At 37.6% G+C, this 20293-nt stretch overlaps 1 protein-coding gene across 1 annotated transcript in view; it reads right to left on the reverse strand.

The window, feature by feature from the left end:
• Positions 1-5282: 5282 nt before the first annotated feature.
• The window catches only part of sugct (succinyl-CoA:glutarate-CoA transferase), a 144650-nt gene continuing 129639 nt past the window's right edge, over positions 5283-20293 (reverse strand). Inside the window, exon 14 of the mRNA XM_084102440.1 lies at positions 5283-5917. Coding sequence (XP_083958566.1) covers positions 5754-5917 — 164 coding nt within the window. The 3' untranslated portion in view covers positions 5283-5753. The remainder of the gene's footprint in view (positions 5918-20293) is intronic.

Consider the following 20293-nt stretch of genomic DNA (forward strand, 5'->3'; position numbering starts at 1 on the left):
CTTACAGTATAATTAATTAGTTAATTCTCCTGGTTGTTACCCCCTTTATTCCCAAAACGTTACATATTGTTTCCTTGTAAGTACTCTATAGGTACACTATAATTACAGAAAGTTACACTGTAAAATCGTTTTAATTACGCAGTACTTTCCGGGCTGTAATCTAAAGCGCGTTACCCTTTTTTTGTGTGTGACGGGCTGTTAAAACAAGGCCCTGTTTACACCTGGTATTAAGATGCGTTTTGGTCAATCGGATCACAAGTACTTGAGGGAGACACATTCCCCTTTACACCTGGTGTTTTAATTACTCTTTTGTCCATTTTCAATCACTTCTGTCCTGATTTCTTCGAGGGGAGGGTCTATGGACCGGGACTTTTTCAGATCTTTCGATCTAATGGATGAAATAAGCTCATGTAATTTACATTGAACGCGCCCGTAGATGGAAAAACATACAGAGAACATCAGCTTTAGTTTCTGCTCTGACAGCTGCAAGATCTGCCGAACACAGTGAGTGTGTGTTAGAAATCAGGAATGGAGAGAGAACATTGTGCTTGGTACATTTTTCGTCTTCAAACCAAACTTGGGTCTTAATGCCGACACAGTTTAAATCCCGTCTGGCTAGAGCTCTTCCTATAATGTTTACACAGTAGACGTCTTTTGTGGCTGTTCGAACGCTTTCGACGACATGAGCTTCTACACTATGAGAGCAATCCGGTCGAATCCGTTTTCAACTACCTCTGGAAGTGGTCAAAAGTGGACAAGCTCAAAACGTTTTACACCTGTATTTAGCGTCGTCAATTGTGATCCGACTGATGAAAATGCATATTAATACCAGGTGTGAGAGATGGAGAACAGCTCATCTGAAGTTAGACAACCTCACAAATATGCAAAGAAAAAGAGCTAAATAATTTCATAAGTATATATATATATATATATATATAGAGAGAGAGAGAGAGAGAGAGAGAGAGACACACACACATTTCAATTACTTAAAAATATACAGTATATTATTTTTCTATAGATGGGTAGATATAAAAATAATATATGTAATATTTAAATAATTTGAAAAACTTCAGTCTCGAATAAAGAATGGACTTTTCCAAACATCTGCCGTGTGTGAGATTGTCATCAGAGTTCGACCACAGCTCTCAACACTCCCACACTCTTCATTTGAAATCACACACAGACACACTCCCACCAGACACTCATCATCTTCTGATCCTCAAGGTTACTCACATTCTCACACTCACTTTCTCTCATGAGATTAAAGGCTGTACGATTCATAGACCATTTGACGTTTAAAAACAAAAATATTATTGTAGTGATTTTGTGTCTTTCACGCTTCCTCAATACTGTTTTAATATTGCTGCTAGTCTACTGAGTCTAAGAAAAACATCAATTCTGCCTTGGACCAAGGAGCGTATCAATGGTGTGTATCAACGTCAGGGGAGGGGATTGGAGGTAAGAGCTTTCTGAATTTGTGCAAAGGAGAAGTGAAGGCTTTCATGAGGACAATCTTGATCAAGAGTAATTACAGCTAGGTGAGACTGACAAGGGTTTGAGCTAAACTCTGCAGGCCAGATTTTGAGAAACCCAAAGAGTGATCAGTTGAGTTAACTTAAAAAAATTGAGGAAACCCGTTGCCTTACAATTATTAAGTAAATAAACTGCATGCTTAATTGAAAAAATTCAGTTATGTGGAATTGTCAAGTTTGCATAACTTTTTTTTTTTTTTTTTTTTTAATTAAGCATTAAGTTTGTGTTTTGTGTAAGTGAACTGAACACATTTTACAGTGTGACAACTGGAATACAATTTTCTGACTCTGAATCCAGCCATATCTGCGCATCACAAATTCATGCCAACTCCAATATCATGGCAGCAAGTTCTACCAAGGCACAATGACAACTTCAGACTCAGACTTCCAACCTGGTACCTCTGACCTCAAGTGCTCAAGGAATCTCAGCGCTCCGAGGAACAAGTTCACGCCTGCTCCAGGCTGCCGTGCAGATGGTTTTCCAATCCTTCTCTTCAATTTCTTTGTCCTCCTTTACTTTTTCCCATCTCTAAAACCACAGGTTCACTCCAGGTCTGCTTAGTTCATTTCATTGCTCGCCGGTTGCTCCGGAAACCATCCGTCGGCATGGCGACGGCCTACACACGCAAAACTGGAAGTGACGGCGGCATGGGTTCCTCCCATTGGCTGAGGACAGAGAGGTGCAGCGTGGGATGCAGGAGGAGGCTAATGTCATGTGCAGCTGGCCGGGCTGGATAACCCGTTTCCTTCTCCGAACGTGTCAGCGGAACACAAACTGAAAACAGGAAAGCACTTCCCAGAGCTCTCCCTGGACTTCATATCCGGGCATCCTGAGATTCGCCGTGCAGAGCGACGTCAAACATAAACAAACAACGGTTTCGTGGCGATAGCAGAAGAGATTGAGTACGGTTATCGTAACCTTCACACCTCCACCCGCTTTCAGGGGGAGTAATTGGCCTCTTCGTGATGCTACACTTCTAAAAGACAAACTCGTTCGAGTTTTTCCAGGGCTCTCCAGGGACGCCGTTGGAAGATGGCTGACCTTTGCCAAGTTCTGACCTTTACCATTACCGACACTCTCCGTGGCTGTCATTAAGACTGCCAACTTAAGCTGGAAAGTCTTCCCCAGCGAAGCCTTGGAGAGCTGACATCTGTTTCTTCATAGACACTCTGGGATTTGATCACACCATTATTATGTCAGCAAAAGGTTATTGGTTTGAGTCTTAATTGTCCGTTCTAACTAAATGGAAGGACCTTAGGGCTGAGTACACGACCTTGTACAGATTATGATTTGAGAGTTATATCATCCAAGGGACTTATTTAAAAAATTCTCGGGTGAAATGAACTGGAACAGTATAAACAGATGACTCATTCAGGAAAACTCTCTTTAACTCTGGACTGAGCCGGGCAGCTTTCTCAAAATGCCGTCAGAACGAGGCTCAGGACCTCAATGCTTTCCAACCTGAGCAAAACGTCGCCATCAAAAACACATTTGCACACCCTGCACCCGAAAACACGTACCTGCCCGAGTAGGATTTATGAAACGGGAGACAGAAAGTATTAGGTGACGTTACGTACTGCATCTGTTGAGAATCTTTGTGCGCAACCAGCTGACAGATTTTGGTATCCCACAATCTTATGGGATCCATCAGACTCTAAAAGCTTGAAAAATAATCATTTAATGTGTAATATATTTTTCTGGTTAAAAAAATCTTTTTTTTTGTTTGTTTTTTTGTTGAATGAGTCTTAAATAGGGTGACCATTTTGAACCTGAATACACCTGATAAACTACAAGACACTAGTACTGTTTAAAAACAGTTGAACACAGCTGTCATGCTACTGAATGTGGTTAAGTTAGTAGCATTGACTGTTATAGTTTGTTACAGTCTAAGGGCCAGATTTACTAAACAGAGCAAATTAGCATGAGAACGCAATTCCAAAACAGCGCCGAAGGGAGTGGAAAGTTTTGCACATGATCTACTGACGATGCGCAAATTAAAGAACACAAACACAGCCGGATCATTTCCATAATGAACAACACAATCTAACAAGAGCAGTGTAGATTAGCGTCTGGTTTAAGACATGCTTTTTTGAGTGTTAAATAATGGCGCAAACACCAGTACACCGACAAGAGCAAACTTTTGTAAATCACCTTGCCTGATTCATTTAAATACTACTCTAAATTTTGCGTCTGAAAGGGAAACTCCTACAAATGCCTTTTCAGCGCTAATTGTGTCTTTGGTAAATCCTGTGCCAAAACGCCAAAAGTGGGTTTGCACTGACACAAGCTGTAAGTAAATCTGGCCCTAAGACTGCTAAATACTCAAGAGGCTCAGAATGCAGATATATACATTAAAGTTGTAATGAAGCTCAAGTAGCGACAGATCTTTTTCTTCAATATTGTGACAACAGATCATCAAAAAAGATGTATCGGTTTCATGCATCGGTTGTTGATTAGATGGAAGTAGATCTGAATGTGAGCTTGCAGTCAGAGGTGGGGTTTAGGCAGACTAAATGATTGGGGAAATCAAGGTTAAAAAATGTAACTTGCACGGATAAATCGTTCACTGTAAGATGCATTTTGAAAATACACTGGGTGAATTTTCATTTCATGCCGACTAAGTTGAACCTTCTCCTCTGCGTTCACTCTCATTGCGTTGTTCTGCTATGAGTCAGTGTCCCAAGTCGCAGGAAATCGGACATGAAAGATTTGGCAGTTAGACATCAGAAATGGTGCTTATTCCTCTGCTCAACTAAACAACTCCACCACGCATTAGTCCAGAGCTAAGCCTTGATAGGACTGTGAAGTGAACTTGTGCCTTGAACTCACACCTGCGACGGCTCACTACGGCCAATAAACGGGAATAACATCCTCGATGGAAGATAATGGCGCTTCTGGATCATTTCAGATTCAATGAGCCACAGATAAAACACATTGTGATTTTATTGAACATGCAAAATTTACTTTGTTAAATGTTGCATTATTCAAAAGACAAACGTTTCCAGAAAGCCCAAGATTTAAGATGCTGCAAAGCAATGAGAGTTTGCTTGCCGTCTTCTTTGTCTCTAATGTAAAAAAAAAATCAAATTGGAATAGGTCCCGTTTAATGAAATGATCTCAAATGTTTTATTACAGCATATTTTTTACATTGCAAGTTGTTGAGCGTATGAAAAGATTGCTGAATAATTATTACAGTAATGGTATGGGTGAATCTCACAAATAAATGTCTCGGCCTTTATTTCACCTCATAATGAAAACAAATGGTAACACTTTATTTTGATGGTCCCTTTTGAACATTGTGTTGACTATAAGTAACTTTGCAACTACATGTCAACTAACTCTCATTAGAGTATTAGTAGACTGTCTGCTTAATATCTAATAACTCTTTATTGTGATGGTCCTCCAACAGACACTCTACTGAGTATAAGTAACTTTGCAACTACATGTCAACTTATTCTAACCCTAACCCTACCAGTCTACTAATACTCTACTAATACTCTAATGAGAGTTAGTAGACATGTAGGTGCAATGTTACTTCTAGACAACAGAATGTGTTAAAGGGACCATCAAAATAAAGTGAAACCAAACAAATTTATTTTTCATGGGAGTTTACCGCATTTTCACAAATTCTGTGCTGTACTGTACAAATGCTTACCATGATATATACTTAAAATTGTACAGTACACTTTATATTTTGCATATATATTTATATATATATATATATTACACAGTTTTTTTTATTATTTCTTGCTACTGCTGAGGATCGTATGGTGCTGATGACATCAGAATGATGTCACAATGAAAAAAAAAAGCAAATCATAATGGTCTTTAATTTTAAACAAAAGCACTTATGCAATAATTTTACACAATATGTATTCCTTTTGATTTCTGGGTTAAATCTGGCATAAGTTTTCGAGAGTAGTAGGTACCATTATCCTGAACACGCAGTGCGGATATCTGCACGTTATTGATCATTTAAAAGAAGCACATAATTTGACAGCGCACAATCTTTCGTGTGAACTGAATGCGTCGTTATGTCATTATTTTTACTTTTGCAGTTTCCTCTCTGATGGACATTCATCAGTTTAATCACAACCATTATTTCCACTGAGCCGAGAAGGAAGGCAGTATTTTTCTTTTCCCGCCTGGCCGATCCTGGCAGGATTGTTCAGAAATGCTTATCCCAGCCTGAGGAGTTCTCCCGTTCAACGAGACGTCTCTCACCGCACCTTGTTCTGAGTGACGGCCCGTGAGGCTAGCAGTCGGTCGATGACATCATCGCTGTACCCCAGGGTGTCTCGGAGAACCTGGACCGTGTGCTGGCCGATCACAGGGGGGGGAACCGGGCTGCGGGACTCAAAACTACTGAAGCGCACAGCAGGGCCTGTGTGGGAACAATAAATCAAGTAAAAAAAAAAATTTACTTTTGATACCAAAAACCTCCAAAATCATTCAATAGACACCACTGTTCAAAAGTTCGGGAGTTTGAAGATTGTGTAACATTTTTGAAAGAAGTCTCTTCTGCTCACAAAGGCTGCATTTATTTGAGTACAGTAAAAACAGTAATATTGTGAAATATTACAATTTAAAACTTTTCCATGTGAATATATTTTAAAGTGTAATTTATTCCTGTGATCAAAGCTGAATTTTCAGCATCATTACTCCAGTCTTCAGTGTCACATGATCCTTCAGAAATCATTCTAATATGATTATTTGCTGCTCCCCCAAAAAAACATCAATATTGAAAGTGTATATGTAGTCCATATGATGATTATTATTATTATTTTTTGATACAAGACTGTACGAAGATTAGATTTTTATTTCTTTAAACTCTTTAAACTAGGCATACCAATAAACATGGGGATGACAGCTCTAAAAATAAATTTTCATAAATTTTTTTTCAATTTTAAGTTTGGCCTAAACTCCTGGCCTATGTGAAATGGAGCTGGAATGTGGCGCAACTTCGTTGTGGATCGTTCTAGCCCAATTTACCTCCTGCTAAACAGCATGACAGTCAGAATGCAAAACATTTACAATGAATTTTAAACAAAGACAACTAAGAGAAGTGTAGGAGGGGCCTTTGAGGAAATGGCTAAAAGCTTTTACTCACATACGTCAAACCTGCAGGAAAGTCCATAAGGCTACTGACTTGCAATCATTGTGGAATATAAACACAGCCTACATATCCAAATGTGGCATTTACAGAAAGATGATGTCAAAATGGATGAGTAGGTCATCTGGGTGAGTCACTTCCTCAAAAACTTCAGATATTGCTATCATTAGGCAGTATTAGCATTTCCTTCCCTTTTCTGGCTTCTCTTTTCTCCTTGCAACTACAGTTAATTCCACTGAAACTAATTGTTTTTCCTCCCCCGTGATTCTACGACAATTTAACCGATGCTCGTTCCATGAAAAAAGGAAAGGGACATTAACATTCATACACTGTTTTATGCAATAAGGGACATATACACCTACACACTTCACACGTTTGTTCCTCGTAGCGTTCTCCTACGCAGCTACAGGTCACATTCCCCACGAGTGCCGAAGCCAAACGCATCCCATAAATGTGTCTTGATTGCTTAACCTCCAACATCCAGAGCTTTTTCACATGTTTTCAAGGGCCTCACACAAAAGACATGCGGTTTTCAAAACAGAGATGGTGCGTGTCGAGCAGAGGCGAGGCCTGACGCTCGTTATTAATGGCACTTTGGAAAGTCTCGTACTTCAAACGGACTGGAGAAAGACATGCAACAGATGACAGACGGCACGGATAACTTGGGCAGCAGAAGCCCGAGTGAGAGCGCGAAATCACTTTCTTTCTAGTACGATTCTGTCTCTAGTCAGGCTATACAGTAAACAACCATTTCCACATGTTCTCTTTGATTTCAGTGTGCTTCTGATGAGACAGCCTGACGTTTAAAAGTGTAATTTCTGGAGTGTCAGCCATAAATATAGTGAGCCTAATAAATATTTGAATGCTGAAGATGCACTTAAAACTTTATTAATGGATAACAAGATATAAAAGTGGCATCTGCAAACAAATGCGGCATGAACTAACTTAACTTTTCGTGTTTTAGTGGATGTACTGTATTAAGTCAGATCTCCTCAAGCTCACACAGGAACTACCAAATGTCCAAATATTTCTTTCTTCATTTTCAACAATATATCTATTGCTCTACAATTTAAAAGTCAATTGACGTCTTTCTGTTTAGCTTTTGCTTGAAAAGCGTGCTTGTGCTTTTTTGGGAAATCGTTTTTTATTTTTATTTTTTTCCAAAATGTATTATTTTAATACTCCAAATATTTTTTGGGCCGCCATTTATTGTTTTAAAAAGGCTTGGTTATCAAATGCCACTGCATTTTTCTGTATTCCACAGTCTCCGAAAAATATGAATATAATAATTAATAAACAAGTTCTTTTGGAGAAATAATAAAAGGCAAACACAAGACAAATGAAAGTTATAAAATGAATGTGGATGACTCGGATTATTTGGTTAAGAATGGTTGAAATTAAATAAGATTATTGTTTCTCAGGAGGAGGAGACTATGAAAAAGTACTTCCCTGTAGAACTGGGCTTGAACAGTCAATTACACACACTTATATGTCAAATTGCCCGTCTTTGTGAGTACCTCATAAACACAGTCGTTTATGTTTTAAGTGAATGTAAATGGTTGAGAAAAAAGCATGTGTATCAGTATATTAGATCAGTACATTCACTCTTAAAGGGACAGCAGCCTAATAAACCGGCTTTGCTCTATCATAGTTTTTTTATTTCTAGTGCTTAAAGTTTTTATCTATTTATTTTGTGTCTTTGTTCTTTTGTAATTTTTGTTTACCTATTGATTGTAATTATTTTCTTTGTTCCTATTTTATCACTGGCTGTTTACTTGTCTTCAGTGAGTTTTTTTTATTTATTTTTTTACTTATGTTAGTTAGCCTAGTATTAGTTTTTTTATTTGATCTTAAAATTGGTAATGAGATTTATGAAAATAAAAACTTTGTCTAAAGCAAAAATAACTATTGTGATATATATAGTAAATAAAATTATTCACATCATGATATAAGATTTTGCAGACAAGTATTGGCGATAAGACATTTTACAGTAAGATAAGAAATTCCCGTCAGTCGTTGGGAAAACTCCGCACAGGAAATGTGCCATCATGAAGATGAGAGTCAAACGGCCATTTAAATAAAAGAAACCTCCAAAAAAGGAGGGAACACCAGATCTCCAACACGATTGTGTGCGTGTGTGTGGTTTCGCAGCCTCAGCAGTTCGAAGCAATGCCTTCACCACATCCTCTTCCCCCCTCCCTCGCTTCTGATCGACTGGCCACAGGCTCCCACATCTGCTTCTCCTCAGCCGGTACCGAGGCGAACGAGGGAGCGGGACACTCTTCTCCTCCGCAGGCATGGTCCAAGGTTTTCCTGTCGCTCTACCGCAACAAAGCCCACTGTGTTCTTTCCTCCCATTCTGAACTTTATCCATTCACTACTCCTGCTCTCCACTGCACACTTCAGAGGGCCGGCCGGATAGACACTGCTCCTAACATACAAAAAACTTAGGGCCCAATTCAGTTCGGACTCTTTTGTGGATGGGATTTCAGGGAAATACCCCGTCACTAATCACCCACACGTCAATTACAATGAAATCTGGGTTCTTTGGACAAATTTCTTTAATCTAATGATCAGTTCAGCATTAAATTAGATTAGATTAATAATGTAATAACGTTGTTTATTTAAATTGATTGTTATTATGAAGTGACACCTATGGATTGTTCCAGGGTTTCCTTTTAAATCATGAGTGTGAATTTGAAGTGAATTGGCCAGACCACGGTGGAAGTTAAATTGGAATTGGAAGAGAAAGGAATGCATTCTGGGAAATAATGTTTCATCCAAAACACTGATAAAAAAAATGCGGTCAGCAAGTACTGTAAATGGACATTTTTAATGGAATATTGCAGTGTTTATTATAAATGTTTAATCGGTGCAGATCTTTTCTTTTAAATGTGCCTCATAATCTTTCAGCAAAATAACTTCCCCCTCCCTCTTCTCTTCTCTGATGACGAGGGCGGGGCAACCTGTCACTCACATGAGATCAGCCAATAGCAAACCACAACCATTCAATCATCCAATGAATTCCACATGGACAAAATCAAGTCCCGCCCTACATTTTTTCTTGTGCCAGAAGACGTTTCACTCAGATACCCGTCACAATAGAGAAGAAAAGACTTGCGCAACTTCCGTTTCATGATGACTTCAATACTTTTAATTAAGCAAGGTCAGGCACGTGCACAGGTAGGGCTCAACCTGTGCAGAGCACATGCCCTTTTTGCCCTTACACTCCGAAGTGCCCCGTTTCTTTGGTGGTGGTGTTTTTTTACTTCTTTAATAAATCAATGCTATTGGTCACCCTTTACGTCTGTCTGTCTGTTTTACAAATATTTAGCCAATGAAAGTTCTTAAAAAGATCTTGTGTAAATCTTGTTCGATCCTCAAACTGTCAGTAAACCTGATAACTCCGCCCCCTCTATCTGATAACTCCGCCCCCTCTATCTGATAACTCCGCCCCCTCTATTTGATAACTCCGCCCCCTCTATCTGATAACCCCGCCCCCTCTATCTGATAACTCCGCACCCTCTATCTGATAACTCCGCACCCTCTATCTGATAACTCCGCCCCCTCTATCTGATAACTCCGCCCCCTCTATCTTGACTGAATGAACTGAAGATCCGCAGCAGCCGCACAGCAGACAGCAGCTGAACGAAGTTTTGCAAGGGTAAACAAAGATCTTGTTGTTTGAATAAGTACTAAACACTATGTCTATAAAGGCTCATATTTTATTTATTTGATGTCTGACTGAGACATGTGGGACCTGAGAGAGGTCTAGCATTTGCCATCTAGTCATGGCCAATACATTGCTTACACTTAAATAGCCTGTGCATACAGTAGCATTTCATCTTCTATAAAATTAGATTTTGGCCAAATGTATTTTACAACAGGAAAAACTGAGCGCCCATATAGCTACAACAAACTAGTTTGTAACCTGTTGATGAAAATGTAAAGTGATGCCGCTGGCGCCGTTTTAATGACGGACAAAATGCACATTTGCACACATTTGCTGGTCAAAAACCCCGTAACTGCATTTGAGTTAGACTTTTGTAAAATGTTAACAATATATTGATAAGTAATACATCAACATAGCCTATAATATGTTTTTACTATTGGAAAATCATAAGCACAGGTAAGCCCCGCGCTGTTTCGTACTTTAGCCCTGAAACCCTGTATATCTATATTATTATTATGGTTGTTATTAATAGTGAATAAATCTAAAGCTTTTGAGACTATTATTTTGTGTTATTGAATTTGTCATGAAGATGTGACCATTTCTTCCTTTTATGTAGGCTTACTAAATAATCTTAATATAAAAAATATATATATATACAAAAACAAAAAAAAAGAAAAGAAAAAACAACAGGGAGGGGGGGGTGCCCTTTCTCAGTTTAAACACATGCCCCTCAAAGGTCTGTGCACGGCCCTGAGCAAGGATGCATTTAATTGATACACAAATCTGAAGCTGCACAACTGTTTTCAACGATGATAATAATCAGAAATGTTTCTTGAGCAGCAAATCATCGTATTAAATTAATAATTTATGAAGGATTATGTGACACTGAAGACTGGAGTAATGATGCTGAAAATTTTATCAATATTAACGTTTTTACTGTATGTTTTATCATAAAGTCTTGATGAGCAGAAGAGACTTCTTTCAAAACTCTAATAAAATCTTACTGACCCCAAACCTTTGAATGGCATCTATGACCTATAAACAGTAAAACAAGACTTTGTCAATCCAACATAGCCATTTGAATTCATTTTAAGTACACTTCTTCACATTCAAATTTTAATTGTAATTCTGCACCCTGTCTCAAAACCAGGAGCTGAGCTGGAATGTAAAAGCCCTTCTCAGTTCAATTCTTATTGGGATTCTACTCAAATTGCATTCAGCATGTTTAGAGCGTGTTTGGGAATAAACAATGAAAAACAAATGTTCCAATAGGGGTTTTTCACAGTGATGCCATAGAAGAACCATTTCTAGTTCCCCAAAGAACCTTTCAGTCAACAGTTCTGAACCTTTTTTTTTTCTTTCTTAGTGTGAATAACATTTCTAAAAATCGAAAGAACCTTTTTCTACTATAAAGAACGTTTTGTGCAATGGAAAGATTTTATGAATGCTAAAGGCTCTTCATGAAACCATCAATGCCAATAAAGAACCTTTATTTTTAAGAGTGTAAACAATTATTTTATTTTTTAATGCCCTGCACGTAAACATGTTTGGCTGGAACAGCTTAAAGTAAGATAGTTGTGAACATCAGTACACAGTTCAGAGAGATCTTAGACAGTTCAGATTCTCTGGGAGAGACAGGATTGAGAGATTACGGTAAACCACACTGACATGCTAAATATACAATTGTATTGCTGAGCTAAATTGCTTCTGACGTTTTCCGAGAGATATGATGCATGCATCCTGTTGGCCTCTGATTGCATGTAAATATCATCATCCAACCATAAAGCGCGTTTTCCTTCCTGATTGAAAAAAAGATTGAACTTTGTTTTCCGGCATTTCCATGAAGATTCCCCTGAGCCGAACTTTCACTTCATACAGCAAATATCAGTGACGATCGTACCTCATTTCCATTCCCTCAAAGATAACCGTTTCCTTGTTTCAGGAAAGACAAACCTGTTAAAACTAGATAGGTCTGTCCAGTTCAGATTAGTTACAGCAATCTATATCTAATCTACACCACTTTATCTGACAAATAAAGGGAAATGTAGAACACAGATTGTTCCGGCTATAAGATCTGATGGGATGAGTCACAGATGAAGCCGAGATTCACACACCTGTGACCGCACACATCAAATGAGTACTAAATTAATGCAGCAAGTTGCTTAGCAACTGTAAACGGTCGACAGGTTGGCTATGAACTTGGTGGGCAAACTGTTTATTAGTTTAGCTTACAAAACTTCTCAACAAAAAAAACAAAAAAAAACACTTATAAAAAAGTCAAATAAATATGCGTGTTTTGAAAAATGTATTAGTTGATGTGAAAGTTAAATATATACAGTATACACACAACTGTTCAAAACCTTGCAGTTTTTTTTTTTTTTTTTTTTTAAAGACTAACACTTTTATTCAGCAAAGATGCATTAAATGGATCAGTGGAGAAATATATGTTACAAAAAATGTATCTTTCAAATAAATGTGATCTTTCTAAGAAAATATATTAAGCAGCACAACTGTTTAACACTGATAATAAGAAATGCATATTGCAATATGCATATTTATATACTAGTGCTGTCAAACAATAATAATAAAAAAAAAAACTAAAGCGCACATTTTCTGAAATTAATAGCGATTTTTCACACCTAACATGAAATCTTTTTATATTTTTAATAATATCTCCAAATTAACAACATAAAGACGGTTTATTTTAAATATGTTTAATGACATCTTTTTAATAAGAACTATGAATGAAAGCCAGTATCACTAATACTTGATGTTTTTATTAAATACATATTTTTCCCCTCAATTGAACCATTAACTATAGCAATTCAACATTACAGTATAATTGAAAGTCATAATTTTTAAACATCTAATAGGCTTTAAATAATATAACAACTTTTAATTTTGAGTGAACTTAATCCAAACTTCACATGAAACCATTATAATAGAGTGAAACAGTCAGGTTCTGGAAGTATTTATTTATTTATTTTTATGAATAAAGATAACCTTAGTTGTTGTTAATCGATGGTATTTGCTTCTGTTGAAGCTGCCAGCCTGCATTATTTCAGTTTAGATTAAAAATAATCATGTTTAACAGCAGAAATCTTGGTGAAAAACTACATTACCCATGATGCTGTACAAAAAGAAAATCCACCAATCAGAGAGCTGAAAAAAGCTAAACTTGCCAAGAGCTCTTTAGCTCCGCCCACTCCCATGAAGCACCACAAATAACGTAATTGAGCCTCTCAAAATACTTAACTATTTGAATATATATGCATATTTTGCAATAAACCTGAAATATATTGTTTTATATATATACCTTTTTGCTTCAAATAAAAGTTTGTAATGTAATGATTCACCTTGAGCTGATTTGGTTTGGTTCATGGCTTAAAAAGCTTTAACAAAGACTTTTTTGAAATCCCTATGGGAGAAAAGAATGGAAAACACTTCCGTAACCAACGCGCTGCAAAAGTGGGCGAGCTCTAATGCACGGTATAAAGCAGGGCTCAAGACTTTTTTCTTTTACTGACCCTGTTGAGCCGGTTTTAGATTTTTGCTTACCCTGCCAAAAATTAATTAAATAAATAAAAAAGCTATTGTTTTTACTGTTTTTGACCCATGTAACCTTGTAAACAGTAACATTCAGGTAGGAAATATAAAGTAAATCACTAAATCACAGTCACTAAAACCACCATAGCAAAAGCATAGCACTTTTCAAAAAATATAAATAAACTGGAAATTCTTCCACTCTGTGTCGGAAACTCAGATTTACAACAGTCCAATTAATCGCAAATGTGTTCAGTGTCTACGGGTTTGTGTTAACTTTCTGTATGTAATGTGTATGTGAAGAGCATCTCCAGTTCTGCATGGTTGACAAAGCAGAGGAAAAGAGGGGAAGAGAAGAAAGAGAATTTCCCAGTGGAGATCTACAGCGCTGAGTGAAGTGAAGAGAAACAGGTCTCAAACGCAGTGGGGACTTGAGAAAGAGTACAGATCATTTATCCTGAGTATTGTAAAAGAGTGATGGGATTTCTACAGGCAAAGCTATTACACATAAACAGTTCTCTAAGTGTACTTGCTTTAACTCAAGCAATTTAATTATTTTTTTAATTAATGTACAGTTGTAATTGAAATTATTAAACCCCCATAGCAAATCAGGTTTATTGGCAATTTTTACAGACTTTCAGCTGTTTGCAATGAGCAAATCAAACAAAAGTAATTGGAATAGCTCAACACAACAAATGTTTCAAGTGGTTTCCCAAAATTCAGCTGAAAATTTAACTTTTAATGACTTCTACGGTCTCAAAATTATTCAACCCTGAAGAGAATCCCTCACAAACACACAAATCTGCAATGTCTAAAGCAAACGTGATGCAACTAATCAAGGGCTTCACTAGTGGCACCAGGTGTGCTTGAGCTAGAACACGTGAAATATCTGAACTGGCTAGGTTTGTTGAGTGTCACGTTTGACTGCACGTTAGAAAAGTAAAAAAAATGGTCCAAAAAGTTAAGATGATAATAATCAGATATCATCGCCCTTCACAAACAAGGAGCGGAATCCAAAAAGAAAGATAGCGAAGGCACTAAATGTTCCTAGAGATACCGTAAGGATCATAGTTTGCAAGTTAAAAGTTAAAGGAACGGTGGTTCCACTACCTGGACGGGGCAAAAAAGAAGAAGCTATCAACGGCTACAACCAGGTCTCTGAGAAGGCTGGTTCAGAAAAACCCTTGAGTGACAACAAAAGACCTGCAGCAAGACTTAGTGACGACCGGCACTGATGTTTCAGCTGCACCGTATGGTGCGAACTAAACGCATGCGGTTTCCATGCCAGAACTCCAAGATGTACACTAATACTGACCCAAAAGCACACGAAAAGTGCTCAAAATCACATAAATAAGCCACAGAAATGTTAGGATTCTGTTCTGTGGAGCAATGAAACAAAACTGGAACTTTTTGGCCCTATTGATCAGCGGTATGTCTGGAGGAAGAAGAATGAAGCATATGCTGAAAAGAACACTCTGCCTACAGTAAAGCATGGTGGCGCTCGGTGACGCAGCCCCAGAGCATTAAAAGTTGCATTTTCAGTTGAATTTAGGGCAAACCACTTGAAACATTTATGTTGAGCTATTTAAATTACTTTCGTTTGATTCGTTTATTGCAAATAGCTGAAAGTCTGAACATTATGTGTATATGATAACCCTCCAAGTTTGATTAAACTATCAAAATATGAGGAAAATTATTTATATACTTTAAATATTTTAAATATGAAGAACAAAAAACTAAAATTTCCTAATCTGACAAAATTATTTGGCAACAGATTTGTTTTACTGTGCAGATTTAGTTTTTGCATGTGTTCATAATTTCTTTGTATGACAGCCTGGCCAAAAATTATGTCTACACAATTTGGCATGTTTCATTGCATTATCACAAATAAAACAATCGACTCCAATCACAGTTCAGGTCTATCCTGGGAGAAGGGTTTCATATCCCAAAGTAAGAAGCATCGTTAAACCCCTCTTAATTGTTTGAATCCGTATCCAAGATCTAAACGATCAATTTTATAATTCACAATGCAAGCACGCACACTCTAAGTGACCTGTATACAAGCCAATACATCCAAATATTTATTTATGAAAATCATCTCTCATGCTAAAACATCCACATTTATCTCTCTTCCCATGCTGTTTCTAGTTTGAAATGAAGAGAAGGAGGGGAAGACAGAAAAAGAGTGGGTGAGATTGAGAGTGAATTCTCCAGCGTCCCGGAACGGCAGGCTTGAGCTGTCAAGCGGAGATGAACATCTTCATCTCCAGTGCTTTGAGCCCACGCGACAAGCAGCACCTCTCAGTCCTTTTATTAAACCTTTCAGCTTCTTTTTAACTACTCGCTGCATCTTTAATGGGCGAGGGAGAGAGATGATGACTGAAGAAAAAAAAACGAAGCGCTGTCGGATAAAAGAGCCGAATGTGAAACACACATAAGAGTGGGAAACCTCATTATATTATGGCATGAGGAAAAAGAGCAAGGAATTCAGACTAGCTGGCAAGTACTCCTACTTAAATATGAATAAAATAATGTACGAGAGGTGCTGCTTTTGTACACAGAGACGGCAAAGAGATGGTAAAGTTAGAAGCTGATCAATTCATTCAAAATCCCTGGAAACAGTGAGTCACAGTTGATTCTTCTTTAAAAAGGCAGAAATAAACTTCAACTCATTCTGGCTGGGTTTGTATGCAACGACCAAATAAGAGAATATGTTAAAAAAATCAGTGGTAAAATCATTCATAAAACATTATGAGCCCCATCACTGTCCAAGTCCACATCCAGAGAAACCTGATGAGCCAAAACACATTTCCGACATAAAACTACAAACTGGCACAAGACGACATAGTCTAGGCCCTGTTTCAGGTTCAATACAAGTTAAGCTCTATCTACAGTACAGCATTTGTGGCTTAAAGGCAGGGTAGGTAGGATTTTTCTAAAAAAAAAACATTCCAAATTTGTTTAAACTGTCTTTATATACCAATACATAATTAAAATATAAGTACTCTGAAAAAGAGAGTATAAAAATCGAGTGTCTGTAGACCTCTCACGACTGTTGTAAACACAGCTAATTATTTCCATTCACTCCACCCCCTCCCTTCTGGGCTCCTTCCAAAGCCACGCCCCCAAAACACATGAAAGCGCGACGCCAAATGCTCAAGCTCAGTAAGACGCAGTGCATGCAGTGACATCATGTCAGAATCACATGTAATAAAATACCTAACTTTATCACTATAAATATAAACAAATAAGATGGCTTTTAGTACTCACTATATCAAGCTAGCATATCGATACTGGTAAAGTTTAAAATATATTTTGTTTGATTCGGTAACGAGCTATATTTAGGCTATAGGTAACAAGCTATATTTATAAGGCAAAGCTAAAAACAGGTTGCATTGATGCACGTTTTTCCATTACCATCAGTTAAACTGTGATGAAGGTGAATTTCGTGTAAGATTCATAACATATACGGTGTTTTGCATGTAAGAGTTTACATGATGAAAACATTGTTGACTCTGATGAGGACTAACGTTACACTCCGGTGACAAGTACCGCATCGTCGGTGCGAGGACAGGTCCGGGGTCGAGGGCGAAGCAGAGGAGGTCGTTCAAGAGTGTGGGCAACCAGGGTCCGAGGAAGTAGTTTTTGCCTTGTTTGCCTTCGCTGACTGCATATGCAGGTGCTTTGAGTTTTGAATGCTCTTTCTCTCTGCCATAATTTTACTCTTCGTAGGTTCCGCGCCTCTCTTGCACTCCCCTCAAATCAAACGGGTGCGCACGCATATGGGCAGATCTAGCAACAGTGGTGGTAGCCATGGTTGCGAGAGTGAGTGACAGTCGCCCAAACCAATCAATTGTTTCGTCCCGAATGGAAATAATGAGCTGTGTTTATTGCAGATTAAAAGGTCTACAGTTACTCGATTTTTAAACTCTCTTTTTCAGAGTACTTATATTTTAATTATGTATTGGTATATAAAGACAGTTTAAACAAATTTGGAATGTTTTTTTATAAAAATCCTACCTACCCTACCTTTAATGTCCATAACATTTTGTACTCAATTTATCTTTTTCTTTTTTTAAAAATGTGGTTGCCACAGTGCACTTACAACGGGGAGTCTATGAGGCCAACAGAAATGTGAAGCTCATTTTAAAACAGCAAAAAAGTCATTCTCTGTGATGCTGCATTCAAGCCTAACTAAATGATGTCTGCTTTGACCATCAAATAATATAATTGCTGTATAAATGCATTTATGCCACCTCTGAGCAGCATTAAACAGTCTGTGTAAAGACAACTAAATGCCATTTCAGAAGCGGTTCTGTGCCATCTTTGCACTGTTAATTTGGCTTATGTGAATGTCTTCTCTTAACTTGACCACAAATTCTCTTGAGTGAGCTTGATGTAAACCTTGTGGAAAAGCCCAGAGAGATGCTAAACTGAATACAAAAGTAAGATAATGTGTATGATCAGACCTGTGAGACCTTGCCACACGACACACACACACTCTCTATGAGAATTGGAAGGTGACCTGAATGCTCCTGAAATCAAAACAGCCTGAGGGAAAACTAAACTTCTGAAAAAGAAATGCCAAGGCTTATGATTTGAGAGCAGTCCCTGCTGCATCATAGATGTTTATAGTGCATACTTCACTTAGTCTACAGGGAGAATTACGGCAATATCAGCGCTAACAACCCAAGATAGCTGGCTCAGGGTGACGTCAAAGCAGCTCTGTGTTTCAAGGGGATCTGACAGACTGTGAACATAAACGCTCTCATTCACACAAACTCAGGCCTCAGAGACATCTGAAACTTATCTTTGATGTGAAAAGGATCATCTGCAGCTTTACTGATCTACCTGTCATCTTGTCAAGAAGCCTTTGTGTCCGAAACGGCGTTTCCCTCTTGAATTCTTTCAGAAGAGTAAGTTTGTGTGTTCTACAGTAGCTGTGCGAATAGGCCATTAATGTACATACAACTACACTAAATTGAAGAAACGATTGCTTTTATCTTCATAAAAATTAATTATGAATTATTTTATGGTCACACACACACATTTAAGCATGGGTATATGGAAAGTTAGTTTAGAATATCAATTAGGGATGAGAATCACAGGGTACCTCAGGATACGATATGGCTCACGATACCGATTATATCACAATACAGCAATTCTGCTATTATCGATATATATTGCTAGACAATCTTATAATGATAAATCACCATATCTGCCTAATGAAAACAAAATGCCCGTGAAGTGCAGGTTTTTATCTCTTTATCCAAGCCCAAACTGTTAGAAAACAGCACAAAAAGTTTTAAGCTTATACTTTTTAAAAGCTTAAACTTTTCTTTGTGTGTAAACTGACACATTTAACTGCTTATCGACTTTTATATCATTTTAGTGTTTACCAGCTTTCTTAAAATAACCCAGGGAATAGTGTTGTCAAATGTAACGACTTTGGTATTTAAATTTTTTTTTAAATGTGACGATACCAGCATTTCCCTCAAACATTTCGAGCGCTGTTGAGTGGATTCGTAAACACCTCTGATTGGCCATTGTGTTCATGCGCTCAACATATATGTCTATGATTGGCCATTGTGTTCACGAGCTCAATACATGAATATCAGTCGTGACCTCTTACGTCATCCGCTCTTTTTCCAGTTGACTGCCGCCATCTTGAGTACCTACCGAGTACTGTCTATGGTACTGACAAACCTATTATCTCAAGTCTTGTTAGAAAACAAACAAAAAAATAACTATTCTTGAAACATTATTTGAATTCTTTTCAAAAAATTATTGTATGGAATAGAATAGCTCCTGCAGCAGGTGCATTAGCACAACAGGTAGCATAAAGCTACATGACACAATTTAATTGATTAATATTACACTTTTACTTTAAACTCACTTTAAAACACCATCGAATATTTGTATCATATTCCGGTCGCGGTTTAAAATGGTTTCAAGACAAAAAAATATTTTGAAATATGTTATATTTAACATTTTATATGAAGCTATGGGCTATCCTTACCTAGCATGCATACTGTAAACATTCTTTATTCATATGAAAATACCCCAATCGCACGAAAATCACACACAAATCACATATACTTCAAACCATGCATTTATTAGCTTCTTGTTACAGGTGAAGAGATGTTACTTTAGCTTTGTTATCACGGATGTCAGAATGAGGAAGTCACGCAGGACCGCGTCAGGCAGAACAGAAGCGTGATTTTTTTTTTTTTTAAAACCACTTCAGCGCAAATCAGGAAGAGGAGACAGATCTCGCTGCATTCGCTGTTTGAGCTCTTCAGATCGCATAATTCAGTGGAAAATGAATAGAAATGTTATTCTGTATGACGAAATATTTTACAAACGTGATAATTAATCATTATTTCTCCAAAAATGCACACCATTGGACTAATAGCCCTGGCGGATACTGT

Source organism: Abramis brama (genome assembly GCF_963993115.1).
Source record: "Abramis brama genome assembly, chromosome: 24".
In the NCBI taxonomy this organism is placed as follows: domain Eukaryota; kingdom Metazoa; phylum Chordata; class Actinopteri; order Cypriniformes; family Leuciscidae; genus Abramis; species Abramis brama.